The sequence below is a fragment of the Garra rufa genome, chromosome 16 (assembly GCF_049309525.1).
Source record: "Garra rufa chromosome 16, GarRuf1.0, whole genome shotgun sequence".
Classification (NCBI taxonomy): domain Eukaryota; kingdom Metazoa; phylum Chordata; class Actinopteri; order Cypriniformes; family Cyprinidae; genus Garra; species Garra rufa.
In genome coordinates this window covers 35,191,634-35,204,728 of record NC_133376.1, presented here as the reverse complement: position 1 = coordinate 35,204,728, position 13,095 = coordinate 35,191,634, and the positions used below count along the sequence as shown (strand labels likewise).

Here is a 13,095-nt window from a genome sequence, read left to right as displayed (position 1 = left end):
TGTGGGGGGTTATAGAGAGACCACAGAGAGACATGCAGATCTAGACGCAGAAATCACATCCTTCTCCCTGCTGAAGCGGAGGTCTTTTTATATTACTCAAACGGCCAATCAGCCCCCTCTCTCAGGAAAGTCAAATGCTTCTTTCATGGGTCTGATGAAGCATAATGACCAGAGGACAATTTCCACTCTTGGGGCCTAAAATGGGATTTGAGTCAGTCTTTGGGGGCGTGTAAGGCCCGTAAATTACCTCAGTGTGTGTTCGGGCACCTGTAAAAGGCTTTAATGCAAAAAACATAGGAGCGAAACTCACCTCCAGCCTAGATATGAGCACTGGATTTCAAATTAGCGTCTCTAAAAGCCCCTTTTTAAGCCCCTGTGCAGCTCTCCTGTGGTTTGAAGAATGGCTCAGACTAGTTCTGAACTTTTTCATAATTTGGCTCCTTAAAAGTAATGGAAACTGAGATGAAAGATGTTGTTAAGGTTACAGAAAGTCATTTCGGAGAAGTTGTGGATGGATGAGTAGATAGATATATAGATAGAAAGATAGATCCATTACTTTAGATCAGTTGACAGGTCTTTAAATAACACCATCCACAACTGTGAACTCAGATCTGCACAGATGGCTTCTTACTCAGCTGTACATATGTGAAGTGCACACACACAGACACACACACTGTTAATCACTGTGATAATGTATCACTTTTTTTCTCTCTCTCTCCAATGATCTGCCTCCTACCTTCTCTACCAGTTTTTACTGTATTTATATTTCCATTTATTCACTTGGCAGATTCACCAAAGTAGCTTAAAAATGCACATACAGTAATACGTTGATGTAAGAGGGGGGGATATGTGATGCCACATATGCACAGATAAAGCTGGAATAGTCAACATTCAGGAGTTTACGGTTATGTTAATCTGTAAACTATATATATATATATATATATATATATATATATATATATATATATATATATATATATATATATATTAGAGATAATAATGTATTTATGTATTTTTTAATTTTATGATGATCATATGTGCATATGAATTAAGATTTTTTTGCATTTTCTGTACTGAACTCAGAGTAGCTGAGTTGGATGTGGTAGTTTCCCAGCACACCATGAAGAACAAACATGGAAATGATCATATTGTTGACTACTATTCATTGTATTTTTTAAACTGTTGTTTTCATATTTATTTTGATGCATGTGTGTGTAGTGATCACTTAAAGCTCTTATTTGAAGTGTATTCTACATATGCAAAAGTTTAGGGTAAGTAAAAAATAAACAAATAAATAATATAATATAATATAATAAATCAGTGTAAGATTGATTGATTGATTTAGAAAAAAAAGAGCACTATTTATAGTTTTAAAGAATCCTGGAGAAAAAAAAAAGTTTTTTTTACAAAAATATTAAGTATGGATGCCTGTTTCTGCCACTGAATAAAACAAATATATTTTTTTTCTCACAAGTGCAAGTTTAAATTTGCAATTCTGTCTTTTTATGCTCAGAATTGCATTATATAAAGTGACAATTGTGAGTTATAAAGTAAGAATTGTAAGATTTGACTCTTTTTTTTCTAAGTTTGTATCTTGCCATTCTGACTTAATAACTCACAATTGTGTCTTATGAGTTTGTGTAATGCAATTCTGAGGGAAAAAAAGTGAGAATTGTGAGATTAAAACTTTATATTTATGTATATTTTTTTATATTTTTAATTCAGTGGTGGAAACGTGATTCAGTGCTTCCATGAAAGATTAATGTCAAGAACATTTAAAAATCTTACCAAACCATTTTATGTGCAATACATGTTGGGTTGAAAATCATATTAACATCCAAGTAACAGTATAATACCATTCTGTAAATTAAATATATATATATATGTGTGTGCAGTTTATGTGCAACGTTTTACTTCTCCAGTAGGTACAGATTCTTTTTCTGTTTTACACAATTTAGTTTATGCCTTTTTCTATGACCTGTAATATGAAACCTATAAACTGTAAACCATATATCTTCAGACGGTGCCAAAGTAAACATTAGTTCATTATAAAGACAACTTTGACGTTTAGACAACTACAGAACAAGGACAAATTGGTTTACTGCCTCAGAGACCATTGACTTGCTACCTGCAGAAAGCAGTTTAGTAACCTCAGCAAATGCATGACATGTAGGAATTGAGTTCTACTATTTGAGGACCACTGTCAGGAGAAGAGTGAGCACAGGAAATAGAAAGCCAGAGGTCAAGAATATATGGAGTGTGGTGGCTCTTACTGCAGCCATTGGTAGCACAGATGAAGCGTGTGCAAGGAAGAAAGAGACATGATCCCAGATCAGAAGAGCTTATGAAAGACATAAAGTCCAGATCATAGGATGTAATGAAAAGTGTGTAATTGAGTAAATAACCCACAAGAGAAAAAGAGTTCACATGCTGTAAAAAGCAATGCATCCACCAGCCAATTTGAAAATCTGAACATCTGAAGTGTTCAAGAAGTGAGAATGAAATACACACACACACACACACACACACAAATAAACAAGTAGTTACTATTGGAAAATTAAAAAGAACATACTGAAGTTATGAGACATTTCGATAACATTACAAGGTCTTGAAGATGGTGGGTTTGTTTCTGCTGCCTCTCTCAGTGAAAGACCACCTCCTTTGGGAGTTGTGATTTCGACAGGCTTTGAGTGTGTTTTTGGGATCGGTCCCCACTCCGGGAATGGTTCCCAGTTTGAGAAAGAGATGCCCATTCTTTTGGTTTACTATGGTATTTTTCCATCTGGCTGTACTAGAAATTTGTAAACATAAGAAGGGAACAAGATGGTCTGTTTCTTCACAGTCTGCAGATCTCCATCAAACATTAGGCATGTATAGTGTACATTCATGCATATAGTGCTCAGAAGTTAATAATTCATTTCTCCAAATAGTGTGTGTATCTATGATTAGTAATATGCATTGCTAAGAACTTAATTTGGACAACTTTACAGGCAATTTTCTCAATATTTAGAATCTGTTTTGTGGATTGAAATGCGTGGAAAGCGTGCTTTTGATATCAGTTGTACTTTGATTGTCTAATATCGAATGAAATGGCATACTATACATTTGTTCATGAAAATTTGTGCAAAATATTTGTTGTGCCACATATCATCAACAAATGCAATCTCACCAGCTTATTTACATATGATACACATGCACCTAGGAATGTTTTTTTTTTTTTTTGTGGTTTGACATGAAAAAATGTTTTTGTTGTATACAAACCTGCTTTATCCTTTTTGTGAATTAATAATTATATTAATAGTAATGATAATTAATAATATAAATAGTGTGTGTGTAATATATGACCCTGGACCACAAAACCAGTCATAAGTAGCATATTTGTAGCAATAGCCAACAGTACATTGTATGGGTCAAAATTATAATTTTTCTTTTATGCCAAAAATCATGTCCCATCAAGATATTTTGTAAAATTCTTACCGTAAATATATCAAAACTTACTTTTTGATTAATAATATGCATGGCAAAGAACTTCATTTGGACAACTTTAAAGGCAATTTTCTTGATATTGTTATCTATCTATCTATCTATCTATCTATCTATCTATCTATCTATCTATCTATCTATCTATCTATCTATCTATCTATCTATCTATCTATCTATCTATCTATCTATCTATCTATCTATCTATCTATCTATCTATCTATCTATCTATCAAAGCTTTTGACTCTGAGCATTTGATCTGTTTTGTGGAATGAAATGCTTGGAAAGTGTGCTTTTCATATCAGTTCTACTTTGATTATCTAATATCGAATTGAATGACATACATTTGCTCATGAAAATTTGTGCAAAATATTTGTCGTGTCACATCAACAAATGCAATCTCACCTGCTTACTCACAAATGCTACACACATACACCTAGGAATAAGTTTTTATTTTTTTGTGGTTTGCCATCAAAAGTGTTTTTGTTTTAGACAAACCTGCTTTATCATTTTTCTGCTTTTATGAAAAGCAATAATAAACAGTGTACTGTACAGTGGGAAAACCTCTTTGTGAGGTGCTGGAAGAAATGTTAGCAGTGCAGTACATAAAGCTGATGTCATTTAGATGTGATAAATGTATCAGGTTGGATGTGAGTTTGTTGGGTATTAAAGATGGTGTTTTGTGTTGTTGTTGCCCTCGCAGAGTACATGGATCTGTCCCCATTTCTGGGCTACTTCATGTCAGGTACAGTACAGTCTGACTAGAACCGATAGCAGTAGTAATGTGTAGCAGTACTAGTAGCATATAAAAAGTCATTTTGTAGCTGTGTGGTTGTATTAGTTGTTGCAAATGTGTCTTAAAACTTAAGTAATTTTAAAAAGAATAATTATATTCAAGCTATAATCAAAAGTGTTTTGTGTTTTATGTCCACCCACCACATAGTCAGGAATAAAGCAACTACATAGGTCTTCTGATTTTAGCAATATCGATCCCAGCCGCTGCGAAGATTCCTGTCTTAAAGAGTGTTAATGAATAAAATTGCTTCTTCATTTACAGCTGATTGGAGGGCATGCATTGACTCTTTTAATTACTGGAGAGAAGAAATTGGTTGTGCATGCCTTATCCTTTAATTGTTTTCCCACAGCCTGTCCTTAATTGGGACTCCGTTGTGTTTATCGATTCAGTTTGATGTGCTTTCATTTGGATGACGTGCAGTGTATATATATAAATACATATATACACACACATATACATATATATATATATATATATATATTTGTTAGCGGAGGGCTTTTGTCCAGCTCTCTGCGAATGTGGTGAGTGGAGGTTTTGTGTGTGCATGAGCGCGGTCGCACTCATCAAAGTAGGAGGTGTAATGCTGTGAGGGAAATTTCGCAGCAGGTAAAGAGCTGCAGGATAAAATAGGCCCCTTAGCCCTGCACCACACATAACTTGACGTCTGAGCCGACGTCCACTGATTTGCGCTTTTAAACCTCAGGCTCCTGCTGCCCCCCTTTGCTTTGTGAGTCTCTGCCTTAATATAGTTTGAATGTTCAATTCAGCTCTATTCAATTTATTTGTATAGTGGTTTTCGCAGTACACACTATTGTTCCTTAGCAGCTTTACAAAGAATAGTGCTTTAAAACCTCTAGAAAGCACATAGTGAAAGTTTATTTATTTATTTAATTTTTAATGTTATTCTTTAATGTAAAAAAAAGTTTTGAGTTGTTAACATTTTTTGTGTACATGTCGTTGGACTTTATGTAAAAGACTTTGAGGCTTTAAAATCTGTAATGGGGTGAACTTTATTACATCTGACAGTTTAGATTAATTGTCAAATTAATTAGTGTTTATTATATTGTTATATAATGCTTTCAGTGATGATTGTAACATTATCAAAACTGACTGCTTTAGGTTAAAGACAAGTCTCTTCACAAGGTTGAAAACATTTGTATGAGCATAAAACATTTATGCACTTTGATATTGACTTAATTGGTTTAAAATAAAAGTTAATTAAATAATAAAAAATAAAAAAAGTAAAAATGCTGTGTTAAAAACAACCCAGCTCTGGATGAAATATAGACAAACCAGCAATTGGGTTACATATTTAACTAAACCTTTGAAGTAGTTTTATTTAACTGAACTATTGCTTAAAAATGGCTGTATTTCTTGCTTTAAATGAGCCCAAAATAGGTTGGAAATTAAAATATATTAATATGTTCAATAAATGAACATTTATCAATAAGTTGAATGAATAATAGTTTAATTATAAACAATTTAAATTGTTTTATTAATAAATGTTCAGCCTTCTTTTATTGCTGATGCCTCTAGTAATTATGTGCCTTTTTAAGCCCACCATATAGTAATGTTTAAACAATAGTTGAGTTAAATAAAACTACCCAGAAGGTTATGTTAAAACAACCCAGTCGCTGAGTTTGTCCGTATTTCACCCAACAGTGGGTTGTATTTAATCCTTTTTCTGCATTTGAAAGGTTCCACGAATGTTCAAGGTTCTTCATAGAACTATTAATGCCAACAATAACCTTTATTTTTTTTATAGTGTAGCTGCAGTGTAAATAGCTTGATTTCTTCACAGAAGCAGAAGTGAATTCTCTCAGGCCATTCCCTCCATGCACACCAAACGACTGACTGACTGTGCTTTGTTTTACCACTTTAGGGAACTTTACTCTAGCCGAGCTTGGCATTTGTGAACCGGCCCCGCATCAGAACGCGTACTGCCCAGACATTGGCCTCTTGCAACGCGGTTACTCTCTGAGCGCCGGCTCCGATGCAGACTCCGACCCAGAGGGCCCGATATCACCTGAGCGAGCCATCCAGCTGTGGGCCGGCCAAGACATCAAGTCCCGCCGCAGTTCTGGCCTCTCCAGCCGGGAGAACTCAGCTCTCACCCTCACCGACTCCGAGAACGAGAACAAGTCTGATGATGAATCAGGTGAGAGATAGTCTCAGAGAGTGCAAGCACGCGAAAATTAGCAGAGCAATGAGCGGGCGTCGTGTTTATGAGAATCCGAGGGTGCGAGAGAAATCTTTAAGGTGTTTAGAGTGTAAGTTGTGTGTGAACAGATGCCAAAAATGTGCAACATGTGATAAAACATTCACTTTTATTTGTTCGACTCGTTTAGAGCTGAATGAATTTCATCCTGTGTTGCTCTTACCTGGGTGTCACTGTGCATCGGTAATCGTTTCCCAAAGCACATCTGCTTTTGTTAGTCAAACTGCTAATCTGCTAATCTGCCACTGAAGATGTGTATAAATAGCCTGGATACAGCATGACATGTCACACTCAGTTAATATAAAAAGATCATACACCGAAAGAAGTTTTAAAAATGTCAAAGGACACATGTTCATCAGGCGAAAACATTGTGGCTTTTCTCCTCCCACGCAATTCTCCACACATCTGCCTGCATGGATGTTATGCTGAATCCCGACTGAATCTGTCTTAGTACCTTTCCTGGCAGGTATTCACCATGTTCCTCAATTGCACACTCCTCGTTAATTTGGTGGCATCTTAAATCTTAGCGTAGTTTGTAGAAAGTGTCAGAGCAGGTTAATGAAAAGACAAAAACTCCTCCTAATTAATTGAGTTCTCACCGTATCAGACCTCAAACAGATCCGTCAGCCGTGAATTCTAGCATCGTACAAACTCGCTCTGACAATTTATCAAACTACAGCTATTAAACACATAAAGAAACACCTTGGAAAGCAGTCGTCTTCATCTCGCCGGCTGATAATTGCTTCACAGATAATTGCCACGCTAATCTCCCGGCCGCTGTTTCCTAGCGCCGTCTTCGGTTTTTATGGCACGGGAAGCGCGTGGGCACAGCATGTGCCAGTCACCAGATCGCATGCCTGTCTGCTCCGACAGCAGTGGACGCGAGCTGGACATCGCCTCTCGGTGCAGCACCGTGGCTCATTCCCACTGAAATCCCAATTAAACGTTGTCCAGGCTGTGCCTGATTATCTGTGCAGGATGTGTGAGTCACAGAGGAACCGTCTATGGTAAATTAAACACTTTTTTAAAGCTGCCTTGCACCAACAGCAATAATACCAAGATTTTTTTGAGGTGCTGAGTAAAATTTTTTTGGGCATACACTCTTTAAAATAAAGGTGCTTCACGATACCAATAAAGAACATTTAACATCTAAAGAGCGTTTCTGTTTCACAAAAGGTTCTTTGTGTAAGAAAGAAATGGTTCTTTAACAAAACTTTTGACTGAATGGTTCTTTGTGGAACAAAAAAAATGGTTCTTCTATGGCACCTTTATTTTTAAGAGTGTAGTCTACTTTTTGCTTGGTATTATATTCCAAAAAGCATACTAATTTTATTATTTACTGTGTTGTTCTGGATAGCATACAATATAAATATTTTAAAATATGAATTCGGTAGGCGATTGGCATGCTGGAATACTACTTTTACTCTTTCTGCCATAAAAAATTAAGATCTGGATGATATTCAGTATAATATTCTGAATAACATAGTAGCATGTTTATTTTTATGAAGAAATGAATTCAGTGTCCTTTTCCAAATAGCACACTGCTTTTATTGTTTTGCAATATAAATATAAGAAGTCAGTATGCTGTTCTAAATAGCATATTACTGCTTCTGTCATATAAAGATATGAAGATACAAAATCAGTATACTATTCCAAATAACATACCGGCATGTTTCTGCCATATAAAACTTAAAAAAATATATATATTAATACAGCTTACTATTTTAAATAGCATATTACCATAAGAGAAAATAAATATACTACAAATATTAGAAGAAATTAATTCAATATGAGATATTAGCATACAATATTCAGTTTCTGCCATATCTTCATATGTTTAAAAGAATTCAGTATGATTAAGTGTTGATAGCATACTGCTCTTACTGTTTGTGCCATATGAAAGTTAGAAAATATGAATTCTAGATACTATTTTGAAAGTGAATTGTACAATAAATATTTGAAAAGTAATTCAGCAGGCAGTTAGCATACTACTCTTACTGTTTCTAACATATAAAAGGTAGAAAATGTGAGTTTGGCATACTGTTCTTGTAATTCAGTATGCTGTTGGCATACTAGCATGTGCAGGGTTATTACATTTTAAATTTAGCTCAAAGGGAATCGAATATGATTCAATAGGGAATTTGAACAGAGTCGCTGTTTTACGGCTGTTCAGAGTCGACACGCGATTCATGGAACTAGCCATACAACGTAACTCTGCAATGGATATTATTATCCAGAATATAGTGAAAATACTATATATTAGCACAGTAGCAAGATCGGCAGTTTAAGACATTAACTTGTAAGCACGAAACACAAGATACTTATCTTTTCTAATAAAAATATGATTTTATTGGATAAACCTAACACATACAAACTAATCTAACATAAACACACGCATTCACACAGGTTGCAGAAAGAGAAAGTGAGGAAAGAATGAGTTTAAAGGAATTAAAATATGAAGTCCCAAGTTTATAGCAATATGTGCAATTGCTTAGACCTGAACAACCATCAATCACTTAATCAACCCTCGTATTGAGTCTCTGAAAGAGGTTATTAAACTTTATATCAAATGCACCAGTTCAGCTAGAATCTGGAGGTTGTACTTGCGTTGCCTTTGTGTTGAGGGAATTCCTTTCGTCGCGTCGTTCCAGAAAGGGGTTTCCCGAGGTTGCAGATTGGATGGAAGTTCGGTGGTCGTTTGATGTGATGTCTTGGGCTTTGGCTGAGGATGCGGAGTTGTGCGCTGGTTAATGTTCAGGTCAGCACAGACGTTTGGGTCACGGCTCGCGGCAAAACATAACTAGAACACGAAACTCTCAACGGAAAGAAATAAAAGAATTAAAGTAAAAGACAGAAGTGTAACGATCTCCTCATGTTTCCTTTAGAGGAGCAGCTGGCATGCAGGCCAGGGAGCGTTCGACGAAGGAACGCTAACAGCAGCGTCGAAACGCTGCGGCACGAAGCACACGAAGAGTAAGAGAGTAAGAGAGAGATTTGATGGTGTCCTGAGTATTTAAACTCAGCTTTTGAACACATCCCAAATGGTGTCTTGACCAATTAAAACATTGTCCTTAGTCAGGGTACTGCTGGTTTCTCCGCCCAAACCATAAATCACAATGTTATCTTATCAGTCCCGTGGTCCCAATTTTCCCGCTCTTTGAAGAGTCAAATTTGGACATGATTTTGATAACAAGACTAAAATACATTTTTACAAAGAATTTAATTATAGAAACATTTCAAGAATGCAATTTCACGCTCAGGCATACCAAACACCAATATAAACCATTAAACTATTCAATACTTATTAAAAAGGACATACACAATAAGTGATTAAAACATAATAGGCAAATGTGTGGGTTACATAAATGTTTGATTAGTTGTGCATAGAAATGAGGAGTTGCTCTTGAGTCCTTTTTAGCATAATTTTGGGTGTTTATGTAAAAAGTTTCCTGTGCCATACTGTGAATGTAAGGATGTGTTCTGTGAGGAACAACAGGTCAAAAGGGTGTAGAAGGAATTTCAGTCTGTGTCCCCTGGGTGGGAGGAGCTCACCAACCAACATCTCTAATGATACTCCTAATGTGATGTTCATGATGTGCATTTCTTTAATCTTGGTTACTTGCCCCAAGTTGACAATCTCCTTCCTTAGGATTATCAGCAAGTGTTTTTTGTGTTAATGTTGCAAGTTGTTTAAAGCTCCTAGTTAGTTGATTAGGTTTGCTTCAAGCTGGCAGGCACCAGGGTATCAAATGACAAATTTTATGACAGGAGTCTTATCATGCTGGGCCTGTTGTGGAATTTGGGTGTGTAGAAGTGTTTCAAAACTTCTAATCAAATCGCCTGAATTGTCTGATTCGTGCTGAGATCCTACACATGCTACTTTTATTTTTTCTACCATAAAAAATTTTTTTTGTATGATATTCACTATGATATTCTGAATAACATGCAAGCATGTTTACTTTTATGAAGATGTGAATTCAGTATCCCATTCCAAATAGCAAACTGATTTTATTGTTTCTGCCATATAAAGATTTTAATTCAGTTTGCTGTTCTAAATAGCACACTATGTAAATATGAAGATATGCTATTCCATATAATACACCAAGAGCATACTGCTCTTGCTGTTTCTATCATATAAAGCAAATAATTCAGTTTGACATTTCTAATAACATACCTGTATGTTTCTGCCATATAAAATTTACAAAATAGGAATTTGGCATGCTATTTTAAATAGCATACTGCCATGAGAGAGACCACAATATAAATATTAGAAGTATGTAAATATCTTCATGTTTTTAAGATTTCAGTATGATGTTCTTAAAAGCATGCTAGCGATAACTGTGTCTGCCATATGAAAGTTAGAAAATATGAATTCTGAATATAATAGAAATCTACAAAATAAATATTTGAAGAAATTTCTATCATATAAATAGAAATTTCTATCATATGAAGAAAAGCATTCAGTGTGGCATTTCTAATAACATACATAGCACATAGCATACAGCCTTTAATATAAATATTAGAAGAAATTAATTCAATATGAGATTCAGCCATCTTAACCTTTTTATTGAGTGAATGTTTCATGCATCTTATTCATATGCCTAAAATCAGGCTGCCAAGATCAAATTTTAGATGTCATTATTTCAAATTGTGATTGGTCAATCATGATGGACATTTGTATATAAGTGCAGTATTTCCACAAGGATGATTTTACCCAGTTTTCTAAGAACTGGCCTTATGCATTCATTAAATCTATTATGTTCTCCACACGTTCTTGGATTGTTGCTTGTGGCTATATATATTTATTTATTTTTCTTTTTATTCTGTGTTGATGCTAACATGAAAAACTAGATAGGGTGTGATTGATACTTCTGTGAGTCTTTGCTTGAGAAAATCAAGCTTTCTTGCAGCTGAACTGAATTAGAAGCGGGATATTGCTTTCAGTGAATGTGTTCTCACAAGGAAGAAAGCGCATGTTCAAAATAGAAGCAAGTAAATCTGTCATTTCTGTTTTTCCACTTCTGTCACGCTTTGAAGCCTCACCTCTATCTTTGCCCCTTATCTTTTATTTTCTTTAACATTTTTCGTGCATGGTGATGCACTTTAATATACTCCTCTCTCTCATCTTCCTCTGTTGCCTTGTTATATGGATGTGTCAGCAGCACCAATCACTTTGAGAGACAGGTGTCACTCACAAAGGGAGAGTGAATGGGGTCAGAAGAAAATTTTCATCCATTATCACCCTCCGTCTGCCTCTTTCCAAATACTCTCCCAGACGTAAAGGCTGCTTTCAAAGTCTGCCACCCGCTTTGACTAAAAACATCCATTTGTGCTTCTGAGATGTTAGGTCTAGACATGGGCATACTAGTCAATATCTGATTGGGCACAGAGTCAGAAGTTGTTGAGATAAAAATAGCAGTCGCTCTTCAAGGTTTCTTCAGACAAGCAGCTTTTAGCAAAGATTGAGCAGCACTGAGCTTTAATTGTTTGTTTAGTGTTATTTAACGAATGTTAAAATAAATACAAGTTATTCCAATGTGATGGATAAGGCTTATAGTGAAGAAACATACAAAGCATCTCTTTGAATTTAAATTAAATCCAGTTTTCAATTTTTCAGGATATGATTTTGCAAGGCATGTAGCAGGTTGTAAAATACACACCATTAAATAAAAAATGTGGCATTTTATTCAGTATTAATCAAGTGTGAGAATTGTGCCATATAGAAGTAAAAAATAAATACCACTGGATGTGCAATATACACCTGATTTTGAAAGTATCCTATGCTCACCAAAACAACAAATCAAAACTGTAGTAAAAACAGTAATATTGTGGACTTGTATTATATGTTTTATACATTGTAGTTTATTCCTGTGGTGGCAAAGCTGAATTTTCAGCAGCCTTTGCTCCAGTCTTCAGTCTGAAAACTGAAACAGGAATCTTTGATGAGTAGAAAGTTCAGGATATCATCCTTGCTGGATTAAATTATTAATTTCTTTAAAAAAAATGCATTGGTCCATATAATTAATAATATTTGACATTTAATCAAATTTATTAACAGCCATATTTTAATGGATCTTGCATAGGCAGTGTGGGCTGTGGTGGAAACATGTCCCATTAGATCTTCTATAGTGATCTTATTTATACAAAATCATCATTACATCAAAGTTGGCCTTATATTTTCTGTGACGGCTACAGTGTAGATATTAAAAATTGCCATTTGATACAGTGTGATATGGATCAATTAGCGGTTTGTTGCATAAACTGCTTAAACACTACAGCCTTGTTCAGGCTGTCAGTTAAAATCTGATTGTTGTGCATATCTATTTGGAATCCGACCATATTTAGAAAGTGTAAAAGGCAAAATATCACTTTTTACAAATCCATTTTAAGCTACATCCATATGGGGATTGAAATCATATTCAAATCACATTTCTGAAAATCTGTGTCAGTCAGACTGCTCTAAATAAATTCTGTGTAGGATTTTTCCTACTTCCTACGTCACTTTCTCATGGCAAATAAAACCTAAACATGTCAGACGCTGTTGTAGGAAAATGCTAAAAGTCACTGCCGAAACAAAGTTGTTGTTCTGAAGTGCAGGTTG

At 35.2% G+C, this 13,095-nt stretch overlaps 1 protein-coding gene across 3 annotated transcripts in view; it reads left to right on the top strand.

The window, feature by feature from the left end:
• Positions 1–13,095, top strand: part of tenm2a (teneurin transmembrane protein 2a) — a 311,956-nt gene that overhangs the window by 19,001 nt on the left and 279,860 nt on the right. Inside the window, exons 2-4 of one of the 3 annotated variants that reach the window (XM_073820006.1) lie at positions 4,184–4,225; positions 4,849–4,851; positions 6,159–6,434. In XM_073820006.1, coding sequence (XP_073676107.1) covers positions 4,184–4,225; positions 4,849–4,851; positions 6,159–6,434 — 321 coding nt within the window. The remainder of the gene's footprint in view (positions 1–4,183; positions 4,226–4,848; positions 4,852–6,158; positions 6,435–13,095) is intronic. The other 2 variants (XM_073820004.1, XM_073820005.1) reach the window with 2 other exon arrangements.